This window comes from Arachis hypogaea, chromosome 20, assembly GCF_003086295.3.
Source record: "Arachis hypogaea cultivar Tifrunner chromosome 20, arahy.Tifrunner.gnm2.J5K5, whole genome shotgun sequence".
NCBI classification, from domain to species: Eukaryota; Viridiplantae; Streptophyta; class Magnoliopsida; order Fabales; family Fabaceae; genus Arachis; species Arachis hypogaea.
In genome coordinates this window covers 24161623-24178593 of record NC_092055.1, presented here as the reverse complement: position 1 = coordinate 24178593, position 16971 = coordinate 24161623, and the positions used below count along the sequence as shown (strand labels likewise).

Here is a 16971-nt window from a genome sequence, read left to right as displayed (position 1 = left end):
TCTCAAATAACTACAACTACCACCACGGTCACCACAATTATGATTGTTATCATTGCCTAGAAGAAGATGATAATGGAAGAAAGGGGTGTTTCTGGAAGAGAAAATTTTAATTTTGACCAGAGGACTAAAATAGAACAAAACAAGACGTTTGGGACAAAAATAGGAGGTTTCAAACATTAGGGACATAATTAGGACTTAGACTAAACGTTAGGAATTAAAACAATATTTTACCCTATAATCTATTTATCTTGTTATTGTTTGTTTCGCCTTGACTTTATGTGGTAGATATGTAACACAGTGCAATTTCTTCCTTGGAGATCATATGAAGGTACTTATCTTTTGTTTTTTCTCTTTTGGCTTCCACTTTAGTCTACTATACTATGAACACTGAAGTTCTTAACCCTTAATTGATCTCAACCCTTAACACTTGAAGAGTTTGATATTCCAACAACAACAAAATCAGCAGCAACAACAAGTGGTAATAGTGAAAGAAAACATGTCTAATTTGACTTTAGCTTCAAACGAAGGTAATAACAGTGTTTCCTCAGGTACAATAACTGAAATTGGAACCTTCATGACTCCACCACCAACATCATCTGACACTTCTACACAGCCACCATCAAAGAAAAAGAGAAACCTTCCCGGCAACCCAGGTTCCTTTCTTCCTTAGCTTCATTTTTCTGTATTTCATCATGTGGTGGATGAAGTCATGTCCTTTCGTTTGTATCTTTGCATTAGTGATTTTACCCAAAAGTGGTTAGATTAGGGGTGATTGATTTTAACTTGGGTGACTAATGAAAATCATTTGTTTATTGTTGATAGGCCCACAGAGCCGTTAGGATGGTGGGCCGGCGACATTATATTGGGCGGAAGGGATGAGCTCGGCGGTGGCACATGGTTGGGCTCCACCAGAGATGGAACGGTGGCTTTCCTCACCAATTTTAGGGAAGTTGAAAGCCTTCTGGAACCCAAGACCAGGGGAGACTTGACCATCCGATTCCTTCAGGTCACACACTCCATCTGTTTGTTACTTTGTTTCTTAAGATCTTGTTGCTTTGCAAATTCATGTGACTATTTTCCTATGGTACCAATTTCAAATATAATCTAATAACTTCATTTATATATCTTACGCAAATTGAGAAAATGTTAGTGATTTAGTTCATGAGTGCAAGAAGAAGCCGAGAAAAATAGAGCTTGCGAGAAATAATTCTCTTAGATTCATAGAGTAATGAACTAGAAAACTGAAATGTACAAGGGAACTAACTATTTATACTACCATCTAATCTAGCTAGCTACAGAATAAATATCTTGGTTCACGTTTTCTAACCATATGCTAACCAACTTGCTGACTAAGCATTCTTCCTAATTAACTTATCGAATTAAAAATATTATGAGAAATAAAAAGAATTATCATGGGTAATTTGTTATTAATCTTAAAATAGTCAGATTGTTCTTCTAATATAAATTTTAGATTTTATTTTATATTTGGTTTCCAAATATGCTTCTCTTGACTAAATTTGATAGATGTATTTCATATGTATTTGTCTTGTCAAAGTTCTACAGTTTAAGTAACATTGATACCAAAATTTAGTAGTAAAATAAATAAATATATCTTTTTGAACATGCGAAAGGAAGATAAGGTATATAATAGACTTTATTTAATAGACTTTGTACTAACGGTGGGTAGAGTGTCACTAGCTGAAGCACCTGCTTTCAAGAAAGCTCCTGGTGGTGCTCCTGCCAATATAGCAGTTGACATCTCAAGGCTTGGTAGTTCATCTGCTTTCATAGGTAAGGTATATCTCTCACTTCTATGTCTGTTTATCCACATGGTTATTTGGTTTCTTGTTACTCAAGACATTTACCATGCTTTATGTTGTTTCAACTTATCAGATTTTTCTGTGATGAAAGAGTCTGCCTGATTTTCTTGAATAGATAATCAAAGCTTAATTCCTTGCCAAATTCGTTCTTCTTTTGATTTTTTTTTTCAGTTTCAATTTGTATCTATTTATTGGGTTTCTTGCTTTCAACAGCATTTGCTACCAAGTCCATTTGAGAGTGAGTGGGATTCTCTACAGCATTTGTTCATAATCAATGTGGAGCGTGATATTGCCAATGCAATTTGGTTATTCATTAATATTTTAGATTATTCCATCTTTAAGTGTTAAGTGTAATTTGTGACATCAGTTAATGAAAGAGATCCATGTAACATTAGGATGGTCATCTTATTTTTTTGGGCCAGGTATCTTTTTATTGAGATAGTGAGATATTGGCCAATGATGTTGAAATTTAACATCTAATTTTATAGGTATCATGTAATGAATATTATGTTTATCTATATGATTTTTGGCCTTTTTTTTTCAATTTACAGTGTGTTTGATGGAGGAAATTTAAAAAATAAACCTAAAGTATTCATTTTACAATGGAAAAATAAAAAAAATTCTATTTTACTTTACCGACTGATTTACAGACGGATTTTTTGTCTGTATTCAGAGTGTGAGATAATTTTTCAAGGTTTAAATTACAGACAAAAAATTTGTCAGAAAATCCGTCTGTAATTACAGACGGAAAATCCGTCAGAAAATTCGTCTGTAATTACAGATGGAAAATCCGTCGAAAAATCCGTTTGTAATTACAGACGGAAAATCCATCGAAAAGTTCGTCGTCTTTGGGAAATGGATGAAGAATTTACAGAGGAAAAATCCGTCGGTAATTTTTTGACGAAAAAAATCCATCGATAAATAATTTTCGACGGGACTTTTACAGAGGGACAAAATCTGTCAGTAATTTTGTCGGTAACCAAAAATACGTCTGTAATAAAGACTAAATCTGTCTGTAAATCTGTCTGTATTAATCTATTTTCTAGTTGTGTATCAAAATAAATAATTTAAAAATTATTTACCGTTTTAAATTTTTCAGTCTTATCTCGCTTACAGTGTAAACGAGATGACATTACGTGTATCTCGTTTACACTGTAAACGAGATAAGACACGTCAGTTGCAACGCGTATATCTCGTTTACAATGTAAACGAGATAGATAAAAGACAAAGTGGCAGTAGTTATAAAAGGATGTGTAACACTTGGTATTCTTTACAAATATTTCCTATTCTTTTCTTGCCTATTTTTTCTCACGAAAATAAGGCATTAATGGCCAGTAATAGTCCATACATAGTTGTGCTTGTTTATCCCAATTGTCGTATGAGAAATGGCAACAATAGGGTGAGATTTAAGTGTGAGAATCCGATATTGTTTTGCACTCAGCGTGTGAATACATTGTCGAATTTGAAGAGTTTGATATTGAGTAAGTTAGGTGGTACAGAAGTGAGCGAGATCGGAAGGGTGGCGTATAGGTAGCTGCTACCCATGGGTAACAGAGTTGGCTATTCCGACTTCAAGGGGACAAGCATGTGCGACTGATGTTCGACATCCATGGGAGGATCATGGTGGAGCAGGTAATGGAGCTTTCCGCCGAGGTGGGACATAGTGGTGGTGGTGGTTCCGTACAGTCGACTTATGTACAGGATGACCGACCTCTCGCACCACTGCCCATTCATGTCGCCATTCCATTGGATGAGGCAGAGGAGGGCGAGGAGGAGTCGGACGAGGATTACGTGGCGGAGAGTGATTCATCCGATGGTGGGGATGAGGATGAGTTTGTTCCGGAGACACCTGCCCAGTCTGCTCACAAAATCATAATATCTTTTATTTCATGACTAACTTCATCGAACCATAACCGGTCGATCGAAACCTTCCAACGCAGGACCCTGGCCTCATGCTGATCCCTACTCTACTGCTGCAATCCAACCAACCTGACACATCCCAAGAAAATATACGTACATATCATAAGTGACATCCCATATGACAAGTCCAACAATATTTAATGCAAATACATAAATAAACATTTATTACCTCGCAGCCAGCGGATCCTGGTAGATCTCTCTATCGGGTGGACACCACTGAGGAAATCTCTGATAGATCCAGCTCATCAAAAGCGAAGTACAACCAGCGATGTCCGTGATGCCCCGCTGTGCCGCCGAACAAAGTGACTGGTACATCCAGGCTAGCACAACCGAGCCCCAGGAAAGCACCCTACACTCCCCGAAGTCCCGAAGAAATGGTAGCCAATGTATGTGTACCAGGTTGTTGGACTTGTCAGTCATCAGATACCCTCCGATAAGTAACATAATATAGCACCTGGCGTACTGTCGAAGGGTCTCCGAGTCGTCTGTGGGGGCATCTGGTGAACACGATCCCGCAGCCACAAAAGCTTCAACATGAAGGGCTCCTTCCTCTGTGCTGCTTGCTGTGCTGCCACTAGAGGCCTGACACCCAGCAGTTGCTCCACCTACCGAAGTCACGGAGGCACCCCAATGGGGTTACCGTGTGCGCGTAGGCTTAGGTGGTACGCCACGTCCTGCGGGGTGATAGTGACTGCACCCCAAGGGAGATGAAACGTGTGCGTCTCCGAACGCCAATGCTCCACAAGTATCGAAATCAGGAAATTGTCGAAAGTGAAGTCCTTGAGGGGGCACCGTGTCGCCAAATCCGGTCTCATCCAGATACAGGATGATGACGTCGGGTGGAGGAAGGGTATGACTCACTCGTCGAGGCAGTAGAAGGCGAAGCCTCTGAAGAGTTATAAAAAAAAATTCAACCTTATAAAAGAATGATTATAAATTTTTGTTTTACAAAATTCTTACTTTTTTTTGTTTAGTAATTAGATCAGCTTAACATGATACATGGCACAGTAGACGTGAGGCAAATATGTCTATCTAAACTACAGCTACTTCTACTTAACTACATACTTCCATGTTTCTAGCCTACACATGTCTCTAAATTACATATGCCAGTAAGCAAATCCTAATTAGAACGTCATAAATACTAACAACCTAGAACAAGTTTTTTTAAATAGAGTTCCAAACCAATAATTAAGTCATAACATCTTTGCACAAGCAAATAGAGTTCTAAATTCCTCCTACAGAACTACTCCTAAACCATTTAACTACGTACTTCTCACTACAGGACTACCCTAACAATGGCCACATACTTAGATTAAACAAACAGAACGCAACTAACCTCGAAGTCGGCCGTCCCGGCATAATGCGATGTCTCGTTCAACCTGTTGATGTCTCCGTTGTTCCCCGCCTGGCACGCCATCATCGTATCAGTCTAAAATAGGGTAGAAAAGGGTTAAAAGATGGGAGAAAAAGGTTGACTAAGTCAAAATGGGATTCGGAACAATGCTGAAAACGACTTATACTTATAGGCGCGGAAAGACCTTATCTCGTTTACGACTTTATGGTGTAAACGAGATATACACGTAGCAGCTGACATGTCTTATCTCGTTTACAGTGTAAACGAGATACACGCAATGCCATCTTATTTACTCTGTAAACAAGATAAGACTGAAAAATTTAAAACAGTGAATAATTTTTAAATTATTGATTTTGATAATTATTATATTTATTTTATTTATTAAAAAAATCCCATAATATAATGCATGAATTATTATGGGACGAATTATATAGGCTCATTTTTTTTGTTATGAAAATTTCGTTTGTGTTGTGCATGATTATGTTTCTAGAGTGCTACACTAATATGTGGGACAATTTTTACTCAATTTTAGTATGAAGAACTCGGACCATACAAATTCTTTATATAGAAAAAGTAATGATCAAATCAAAGGGTCTTATTTGTATTTTTAAATTTTTTATTTTAAAAAAAAATCAAAGAGTCCAATTTCAATATTAAAATTTTTTTATTTTTTAAACCCCATATCAAACCTCCAATTTGTGATTATTTGTTTAAAAAAACAAAACAATACAAAAAAAATCAAAAACACCGATTTATATAATCCATAACAACATAAAACACTTCTCTTCTCACAGTACAAGTCTCTCACACAAAAAAGAATTTGGGAATTATATATACCCCAAAAATCACTGCACCAATCAACAACACAATAATACTTCTCTCCACACACCACCCTCCACAGTCCAACATGACCAGAGACGAGGAAAACGAAAAGCAGCTACACATAGTAATGTTCCCATGGCTGGCCTTTGGCCACATGATCCCTTACCTCGAGCTGGCCAAGCTCATAGCTCAAAAGGGTCACAAAGTCACTTTCATCTCCACACCAAGAAACATAAACCGCCTCCCAAAACTACCGCAAAACCTCACCACACTCCTCAAATACGTCAACCTCCCACTACCCCGAGTCGACAACCTCCCGGAGAACGTCGAGGCCACAATCGACGTCACATACGACCTCGTTCAGTACCTCAAGAAAGCTTTTGACTTACTCCAACAACCCTTTGCCCAATTTCTAGAATCTTCCAACGCCGACTGGGTCCTCTTCGACTTCATTCCATTTTGGGTTCCTTCCGTTACTTCCAAACTCGGCATCAAAACCGCCTTCTACAGCATCTTTCCCGCTCCTCTAATGGGCTTCCTTGGATCTCCTCTCTGTCTCATGGGTAACGACCAAATCCGTACCCAACCCGAAAACTTCACCGTCCCTCCGCCGTGGGTCCCATTCCCTTCCACCGTGGCATTCCGTTACTTCGAGATCATGAGAATATCTGACTCTCTCGGAGATAACGCCTCTGGCATCTCCGACAAGTACCGCTTCGGCGCTGCCATCCAAAACTGCGACTTCGTCGCGGTTAGGGGATGCACCGACTTCCAACCCGAGTGGTTTCAGGTGCTGCGGAATATTTACCAGAAACCTGTTCTCCCCGTTGGCCAGCTCCCCACGACGGGGTTTGCCGGCGGCGAAGACAACGACGCGTGGCGGTGGATGAAGGAGTGGCTTGACAAGCAGGCGCGTGGGAGAGTGGTGTACGTGGCGTTCGGGAGCGAAGCGAAACCGAGCCAGGAGGAAGTAAGGGAGATAGCTCTCGGGTTGGAGAAAACGGAGCTTCCGTTCTTTTGGGTGCTTAGGACTCGACGGGGAACTTCCGACACGGAGGAGCTACGTCTGCCGGAGGGGTTCGAGGTGCGAACGAAGGAGAGGGGAGTGGTGTGGACGAGTTGGGCGCCGCAGTTGAAGATAATAGGGCACGAGAGTGTGGGTGGATTCTTGACTCACTCCGGTTGGACTTCGGTGGTTGAGGCTGTTGAGAAGGAGAAACCATTGGTGCTGCTTACATTTCTTGCGGACCAGGGGATCAACGCAAGGGTGGTCGAGGAGCAGAAAATGGGGTATTCTGTGCCAAGGAACGAGTTGGATGGGTCGTTTACGAGCGAGGCGGTGGCTGAGTCGGTTAGGCTTGTGATGGTGGAAGAAGAGGGAACGGTTTATAGAGAGAATATAAAAAAAGTGAAGCACTTTTTTGTGAATGAAGAGAGACAAGAGAGGTACGTTGATGAGTTGCTAAGCCACCTTCGCAGCCACTAGCCACCACCGTATAAAACTCAATAGTGTCTTGCAATTTGGAAAAAGTATTAATGATCAGCCTCATGAAGTGGATAAAAGATATAAATACGTGTTATCCAAGCTTATCATATTATATATTGTATCATGGAGTGATAGGTAAACAATGATAATTTTAAACAATATGATAAAAAATGGTGAAAATTTACGTGGAGTTGATATGTGGAGTTGATATCTGAGAACTGTTAGATGAAAATTTAATTAAATCAGTCAAATTATCTAAAAGCTCTCAGATATTAACTTCACGTGAAATCGACTGCACCTGAGTTTTCACCATAAAAAATATATTACATTTTTAAATTATTTACCTAAATTTTAATATTAAAATAACTATCTAAAATGAACATTTAATATATCATTTATTCATATTATTTAGTATTTTTATTGTCCACTTATACTTTTCTATTGTATTATTATGTGGTGACGAGGGACCAGAGTACGAGACTGAGTTAGCTCTATCTAAAGTCTAAACCAAAATAATGGTGATGTTAAATTTGGCGTATGTATGCTAGCTAGTAATGCATTACTGTTGTTTTCTTTTCCTTTACTTAATCATTTTCATAAATGAAGAAATAAATAAAAGGAAAAGAAAATAAAAATGATGGTGTGTTATACATTTTTAGCCCAAAGGCAAATTCCTTCTATGTTCTACATTTTTACTCTGGCCCAAATTGCAATTAAGAAATTACATTTCTCCCAAAATAATGTCTTATATATACACATTTAGAGCCCAATGCAAACAACTATTTACAACTGATTCTATTCTTGTGTCATAACTAGGTGACCCCTCTGAAATCATAGTCTAAAATTTCTCTTTATAAAATGAAAACCAGGATGAGCTCCTAAACCTTTCTAGCCGAAAAACGTATTTTCTAACTCCTACCATTGCATGTTGCCATCACCTTCACGGTCCACAACCTATCGAAAAATGAATGTCGTTGTCATGTTTACCTTAGTTTGTTGTCCATTATAATAAGGAGAATTTTATGACGAAGAGGTTTTTATAAGGAGAGAGAATAATATATATATATAATAAAAATAAAATAATACATTCTTTTAAATGGAGATCTAATTATTTATAAAAAAAAATTATATTTTTACCTTTTTTTTTCTTTTCCATATTCTTTCCAATAAACATGGCTCAAAATTCACAAAAAGTGCGGCTTTTGTTTCAAAATGGAACTTAATTTTATTCACATAAATGGATACCAGAAATTACACTTATGTCTAATATTTTTTCTTAAAATTTCACTTATGCCTATACGGTAAGAATTTTGAGGTTACGGGCATGAGATTAATCATTACTATATAGGGGGAAACCTAGATAAATCTTTACATATAACTAGGTATCACTTTTTTATTTGTAGGTATCCTGTATCATACTGAAATGACACTACTAAACAAGTATTTTTTTGGGCGTTGGATCTGACTTTCCACATAGACAATAATTCCACCAATAATGGATATACAGGACCGACCATTAAAATTTAGAAAATCATTTAAATAAAAATGCTTATTTAACTTTTTACTAAAATTTTTTTTGTGTTATGTATTAATTAGTTTTTGTATAATTTATTTAGTATTTTTCGTCACATATTATTAAATTTTTTAAAAAATTTTCTTTTCAAAGACAATAAAAAACATTTAAATTAGATTAAAATAAAAAAAATAATAAATTAACTATTAGATTTTTTTCTAAAATTATTTATATAAAAAAATGTCACACTCATATATATATATATATATATATATATATATATATATATATATATATATATATATATAACTTAAATCTCTTAAATTTTTTATAAATAAAAAAATAATTAACTTATATTCGTGATATATAAAATAATTATACTATATTATTATTACATTATAGATTAAAATTAATTAATTTAAATTTATTTTTATTTTTATTAAAAATAAATAAAATTTTTATAATTAGATGTAGGGTAACAAAATATATATAATATTAATTAATTTTAAAAAATTCTGAAAAAAGTACATATAAAAAGTGTTTATAAAAGTAAATATATTTAAAAATAATTTTTTTTTATATTTTTTATTTTACAAATATATTTGATATCTAATCCAAACATAAAAAGTGCGGATATCGAATTCGATCTGATACGTTTAATGCGAATTGTATCAAAATTTTAGCCATATCTAATTTGCGAACACCCCTGATAATAATAATTAAAAAATTATAATGATTATAATTTTAACTAAGAAGAAGTCCCAAAAAAAAAGTACTAAATACAAGAATAATTTAATCAAATATTAAAAAAATTACTTTAAATCAGTTGGCCTTTTTTTGTATATATATATATATATAATAATAATAATATGATAATTATTTTATATGTTACACAAATATAAATATTTTTTCTATAAACTTAAGAAAGATTTTGTAAGTTTTTAGTCTTGTTATCGATTTTTTTGGTATTAGTCCTCCTATTATCGATTTGATTCATATATAATTTAGATGATAAATTATTTGGTGATGTGCTTATTTTTTTACTGTGACATATTTCTTTTATTATTATTATTATTATTATTATTATTTTGCACATTCAAAAATTCATAGATAAAAGTAGAAAAACCATGAAGTGTAATCATGGCTTTAAAAAAAGTATAGAAGTTTATCATTCTCCTCTAATGGAGGAAACAAAATTTCTTTTAATAGTTTATTTAATATTTAACAGAATAAAAATAAATTTTACTAAAATATATTTTAGTACGCGTTTAATATTTTTATTCATCATAAAATACTTACAGAATTACTCGTAGATAACTTTTAGGAAAAAAAGCATGATTTTTATTTTTTTAAATAAACTTTATTTTTAATTTTAAAATAAATTTTAATTTTATCTTTTAATAATATTAATCTTTTACCATATATAATTATTCAATTATTTTTTAATCACATCTAAATAAATTACTTTTAATAAAAAAATTTTGTGTTATTCAATTATCTTTTTTAGAAAATAATTAACTATTAAAATAATTAAACTTTTCACAACAAAAATAGTAAAAAAATTATGAACGAACAAAATTAATTAACCATCATAATAATTTTTTGTATTTTTATTCATATTTTAATTATAAACGTAAATATAATTTGATTGTATTATTTATGAAATGTGATTATAGATATAGATAAAATTTAGTTATATTACTTATATATATAGTTTTATTGTATTGCTTATAAAGTTAGATTATAATTATGACTATAGAATTGTTCCGGTATTTTTATATGTGTGACTAATTGATGGTGTTAAAGCATTATTATTAATTATAAATAAGGTTTATAATTTAAAAAATCAAAGACTCAATTAAAAAGATACGAAAAAGATAATGTTAAAATATTCTAACTTTTTAAAGTAAGAATATGTGAAATTCAATTAAAAATTTAAACTCAACAAAAGTTTATATTCAATGTGTCTTTTATTAAATATATTTAATAACCTATTATATCTTGAAATTAGATTTTATAATATTAATTTTCTAATAGCACTTTATTAAAAAGAAAAACTATTTTTTTCAGAATTTTTTAAAAATTAATTAATATTATATATATTTTGTTACACTGAATCTAATTATAAAAATTTTATTTATTTCTAATACTTATATTAAAAACAAAAACAAATTTAAATTAGTAAATTTTAATCTGTAATATAATAATAATAATAATAATAATAATAATAATAATAATAATAATAATATAGTAATTATTTTATATATCGTACGAATATAAATTAGTTATTTTTTATTTCTAAAAATTTTAAGAAGCTTGAGTTTGTTATCGATATAACTCATATGATAAATTTTACTTTAAAAAAATTATATATATATATATATATATATATATATTTTTTTTTTTTTTTTTTGATTGATCGATGAGTGTGACATATTTTTTATATAAATAAGTTTAAAAAATAAATCTAATAGTTAATTTATTATCTTTTTTTATTTTAGTCCAATTTAAATATTTTTTATTATTTTAAAAAAAATCTTTTAAAAAATTTAATAATATGTGATGAAAAACACCAAATAAATTATAAAAAAAACTAATTAAAATACAACACAAAAACATCTTTAACAAAAAATGAAATAAATAATTTTATTTGAGTGTTCCCTGAAATTTAAAGGATCTTTAAATCATTGTATGTGTTATTTAATTGCTGTATATTTTTGGTATCTTATTTAATATAATCGAACAATTAATGTGCATGCACTTGGATGTACACATTATTAAACATACTTATCAGAATCAAACTCTAAACACTAATCAAATTACTGGATTAAATTAAATAATTATATAAAATTTTATTTTTTAATTTTATTATAAATTAATTATTATTTTTATATTTTAATAATTCATAATTAATTCATATTTATTATATATTCTAAATATTTATTTAAAAAACAATATTAATAAATATTATAATCATAAAAAAATATTATAATTAATAAATATATTTTTGTTATTTTTTTTATAATTTATAAATATCTAATAAAATTATATATATATATATATGATTGCGTTAGTGGTATTATTGACCTGGCCTCTCCTTAAAGACATTAAATATGGTTAACTTTTAGAAAAAGTATAAGTAGACAATGAAAATATTAAATAATGTGAATAATAAATATATTAAATGTTTAATTTATTAGGTGTGCAGATGATAATTATTCTAATATTAAGATTTAGTTAGATAATTTAAAAGTGTGTAATATATTTTTATTTTATTGGACCAATTTTAAAACTCATTATTCATATTGTTTATAAAAATTATTATCTAACTAATAAAATTCTAATTTTTATTCTTTTACTGCAGGACTTGAATGCAAATAACAATAGGTGATGTTCCAAGATTAAGAATGCGAATCCGTGAAATGGCTTTCATCTACTGAAAGAGTTGTCGGCCGGTGCTGGAAAGGGACTAACTGTGTAGACGATGTCGTTAGAGAAAATCTGCTCCAAGTGAGTTGGTTATGTGCCAATTGTTGTTGGCTTATTTTCGGTACCTATGGCCGAAAGTGAAAGCCGATTGTGAAGTCAGTGGGTTGGTTATTGATATAGTAGGAGAAGATGGTGACATTTGTACGTGTGTGAAGAGCCATATGCGTTGTAAGACTCAAATGTTGGAGTTATTCCAGTTTGTTTGAGATCCCAAGCAAAATAAAAGAGCTAAATGTAGCAGATGGCCATAGGTAGAAATTTGAGGGCGTGGCATGAGAGGTTGATGAAGAGTAGTTCATATATATATATATATATATATATATATATATATATTATATTTGAACATTTTTTATGAGTGTTTGTTGCTCTAAAGGGGAAAATTTTTTTTGTCAAAACAAAATTGGGCCTTTGGTTATTTTTGATTGGTGAGATATTTTGTTGTTAATATTTTTGGACTCACAAATTCTAAACAATTAAATGTTGAACTCAAAGGCCAATAAGCTTTAGTTTAAGTGGCATATGTTCCCCTTTCTTATTAATAAGAGAGCTCAAATTCGAATCTCATCTAGTGCAAATTTAACAAAAAAAAAATCTACCTTTCTCTCTGTCTCTCTCTATATATATATAGGGGTGTTAAAAAAAATCGAAAACCGAAATTTTTTTTTTATAACTTTTACGGTTCGATTCGGTTTTCGGTTCTGATAAGAAAAATCCTAATCAAATCGAACCGGTGTTATTAAAAATCTTACTATAAATAAAGCATCCTCCCTCCACAATTCCTCCTAAACTAGCCGCAGCCACCCCTACCAGGAACCCTAACTTCCCTCGAGCCCTCTCTCAGTCTCTCTAGCGCCAAATCTCAGCGGAACCTCCTTCTTCTCTGCCATCAACGCCGCTGGATCGCGGCGACGTGGCCCTTTCTTCTCCCTCTCTCTTCCTCGTAGGCTCGTAGCACTTCTCACTCTCCCTCATCCTCGACGGCTTCACACACCACCTCTCCAACAGCAGTCTCCTCCACCAACCAACAGCCACCGTCGTCTTTGACGAACTGCAACAGCACGCACCAAATGCAGTCGAAACTGCCGTCGCTGTTCGTTGTCCGTCTCTTGTTTGTCGTTGATCTGTCTAGTCTCTTTGGTCTTTGTTTCGTTGCCGTGCCGTCTCACCATCTTGCACCTCCGTCGTCCTCTACAATGGAGCCTAAGTCTCAGGTTGATTTTTTTGTTCTGATTCTTTTTTTTTTTAATTCTGGTTTAGTCTTATTGATTCTAATTTATAATGAACACTTGGTTGGCTTGTTCTTAATTATATAGTTGAGTTGTTGATTCTGATTTTGTTTTTTAATTCTGAGATTTTTGTTCTGTTTTAATTTAGGATAATTCTGATTTAGGGTTGATTCTAAATTTTTTGTTTATTCAATGATAATGCAGGAAAGGAGAAGGTGAAAAAGGAAGAATTTGTGGAATTGGTGCATCACATGAACATTTTTAAAATTAGTTTGGTTGTATTTTTTATTCAGTTTAAAATTGGTGCATAATTTTTCCCTAAAAATTAAACCAAAAATTAAACCAAACCGTACTTCAAACGCCCTTAATATATATATATATATATATATATATGAGACTAAAGGTGATTGTTTAATTATTAAACCAAACCGTACTTCGAACGCCCTTAATATATATATATATATATATATATATATATATATAAAATTAAATAATAAAAAAAGGTAACCTAATTTTCATAATATTTTAAAATTATTATTAATTAGTGTACGTGACCACCCTAATAATACTCATCAATCATCATACACACTACACTCCATATCTATATATATTCAAAAAACTTCATATCACATTTCTATTTCTATATTCTTAAGTCTATATCATGATGCAAGCACTTTGTATTATATTATTGCACCTTACATATATAAAAGAAGGAAGAAAGAAGACCCTACGTGTTGTGTATAAAATCACAATACTTTGAACGTTAAACCATAAAACAACAAAACAATGGTCTTCCCGGATCCTCTTTTACATGTCGATTATTCCGCCATGGCTAGAGATGATGAAAAGCTCCACATAGTAATATTTCCATGGCTGGCCTTTGGGCACATCATCCCAAACCTAGAGCTCGCCAAACACATAGCTCAAAAGGGTAACAAAGTCAGCTTCGTCTCAACAACAAGGAACATAGAACGCCTCCCAAAACCGCCGCCAAACTTAGCTTCACTCATCACATACGTGAAGCTCCCACTACCAAAAGTGGACAACCTCCCGGAAAATGCAGAGGCCACCGCGGACGTCCCATACGACGTCGTTCAGTACCTCAAGAAAGCCTACGACGCACTCCAACACCCCTTCTCCCACTATCTGGAATCTTCCAACGCGGATTGGATCTTCTACGACTTCGCTGCCTTCTGGGTGCCCTCTCTTGCTTCCAGATTCGGCATGAAAACCGTTTTCTATAGCATTTTCACACCGCCGTTTATGGCTTTTATGGGCCCTGCATCATATATGATTGATAACGATCCCATCAGGACCAAACCCGAGAACTTCACGGTCCCGCCTCCTTGGGTCCCTTTCTCCTCCACCGTGGCATTCCATTACTACGAGATCATGAGGATCGTTGACTCCATCTCCGACAACGACTCCGGCACCTCCGACACCTACCGCCTCGGCGCCAGCATCGAGAACTGCGATCTCGTTGCTGTTAGAGGCTGCACCGAGCTTGAACCCGAGTGGTTCCAAGTTCTCAGAGATATTTACCGGAAGCCGGTTCTCCCGGTTGGTCAACTCCCAAGCTCGGGTTTCAACGGCGGCGATGAGAACGAGAACGACACGTGGCGAGGGATAAAGGAGTGGCTGGACAAGCAGGCGCATGGGAGAGTAGTGTACGTGGCATTCGGGAGCGAAGCGAAGCCGAGGCAAGAGGAAGTGAACGAGATCGCTCTTGGATTGGAGAAATCAGAGCTTCCGTTCTTTTGGGTGCTTAGGGTTCGGCGGGGAGCTTCCGACACGGAGGTTCTGAAGCAGCCGGAGGGGTTCGAAGAGCGAACGAAGGGGAGGGGAGTGGTGTGGAGGGGTTGGGCGCCGCAGTTGAAAATATTGGGGCATGGAAGTGTTGGTGGGTTCTTGAGTCACTCTGGTTGGACTTCAGTGGTTGAGGCAGTTCAGAACGAAACACCGCTGGTGTTGCTTACGTTTCTTGCGGACCAAGGGATCAACGCCAGGGTGCTTGAGGAGAGGAAGTTGGGTTACCCTGTGCCCCGAGACAAGTTAAACGGGTCGTTCACGAGTGACTCGGTTGCTCGTTCGGTGAGGCTGGTTGTGCTTGACGATGGTGGAAGGGTTTATAGGGACAATATTAAAGAGGTTAAGGACTTGTTTGTCAATAATCAAAGACAGCAAAAGTATATCCACGAATTGCTATGCCACCTTCGTAGTTGTAGCCACCCGAAAAAGGGGGAACGCGTACTTCCATATTGAATCTCATCATTATTATATGCGGTTCAACTATGTATCCTTTAAAAATAGTACAATATTCAGTCTTTTATTACAATAATTAAAATTTTTTTAAAACAAACACAACTAAAAATTATGAATAGATTTACTGTCTTTTTAAAATTAAATACACATTCAAAATACAATCTAAAAAAAATTGAAATTCAAAATTTAAATTTTAAATTTCTGTTTCAAATTTAATATATTTAATTATTAATATATTAATTTAAATACATATCTAAAAATCAAATTATTCAAAATTCAAAATTTTGATTTTAAAATTATAAAATAAACCTTAAACTATCAAATTATTAATTAAACTCGTACAAAACACTCAAAGAAGCAGAGAAGTCACGTTTGCGCCATGTCGTTCATCCGTGCCACCTTCCTCTTCCACGCTCATCCTCAACGCTGCATTCCTCCTTTTCGACGCTCATTTACAACGCTGTCTTTTTAATGTTTAAATTTAAATTTTAGATTTATAATTTTGGATGTGTTTTAAAAATATTTTCTGTATAACTTCATAATTTTAGATGTGTTACAATTATTTTTTAATGTTTAAATTTAGATTTTAGATTTATGATTTTGGATGTGTTTCAAAAATATTTTCTATATAACTTCATAATTTTAGATGTGTTACAATTATTTTTTAATGTTTAAATTTAGATTTTAGATTTATAATTTTAGATGTGTTACAATTATTTTTTAATGTTTAAATTTAAATTTTAGATTTATGATTTTGGATGTGTTTTAAAAATATTTTTTGTATAACTTAATATTTTAAATGTGTTACAATTGAAAAAGAAACTACAATTAAAAATATTTTAGTTTATGTATATAATTATATTCGACCATTCATAATTGTATTATTAAGTGCTTCAGCTGGAAGGTGGTGATGGTCTTCACCAATGAAGACGAGATGGAGAATTCAGCTGGCAGTGTCCTTTTTGGTTTGGGATTCACTAATGCGTGTGAATGTCCCGTAGAATAAGGAATTTAAAAAAAACTGTACGAAAGTAAAGCAAAGTCACCGTAACCACCAATGAAGTGGGTGGGTTTTAAAA

At 33.4% G+C, this 16971-nt stretch overlaps 2 protein-coding genes and 1 long non-coding RNA gene across 8 annotated transcripts; all 3 read left to right on the top strand.

Moving 5' to 3' along the window:
• Nucleotides 1-313: 313 nt before the first annotated feature.
• LOC112785188 (uncharacterized) lies at nucleotides 314-2364 on the top strand. 6 transcript variants are annotated; one of them, XR_011878801.1, is made up of 5 exons: nucleotides 314-478; nucleotides 549-653; nucleotides 823-1006; nucleotides 1699-1791; nucleotides 2034-2364. It is a non-coding gene; the product is annotated as an uncharacterized lncRNA (long non-coding RNA). The 6 variants fall into 6 exon arrangements; XR_011878800.1 differs by having other exon boundaries at nucleotides 1699-1796; XR_011878802.1 differs by having other exon boundaries at nucleotides 1688-1791.
• A 3395-nt stretch (nucleotides 2365-5759) lies between these two features.
• On the top strand, nucleotides 5760-8037 carry LOC112784062 (UDP-glycosyltransferase 91A1). The gene has a single exon (XM_025827169.3). It carries the CDS (start codon nucleotides 6002-6004, stop codon nucleotides 7400-7402), a length of 1401 nt encoding a protein of 466 aa, XP_025682954.1. The 5' UTR covers nucleotides 5760-6001; the 3' UTR covers nucleotides 7403-8037.
• Nucleotides 8038-14127: 6090 nt separating this feature from the next.
• On the top strand, nucleotides 14128-15974 carry LOC112784987 (UDP-glycosyltransferase 91A1). The gene has a single exon (XM_025828381.3). It carries the CDS (start codon nucleotides 14417-14419, stop codon nucleotides 15890-15892), a length of 1476 nt encoding a protein of 491 aa, XP_025684166.1. The 5' UTR covers nucleotides 14128-14416; the 3' UTR covers nucleotides 15893-15974.
• The last annotated feature ends 997 nt before the right edge of the window (nucleotides 15975-16971 follow it).

What these genes read in the sequence shown, in the direction of transcription:
- LOC112784062 (XM_025827169.3), top strand. Translation starts at nt 6,002, where the DNA reads ATGACCAGAGACGAGGAAAACGAAAAGCAGCTACACATAGTAATGTTC.
- LOC112784987 (XM_025828381.3), top strand. Translation starts at nt 14,417, where the DNA reads ATGGTCTTCCCGGATCCTCTTTTACATGTCGATTATTCCGCCATGGCT.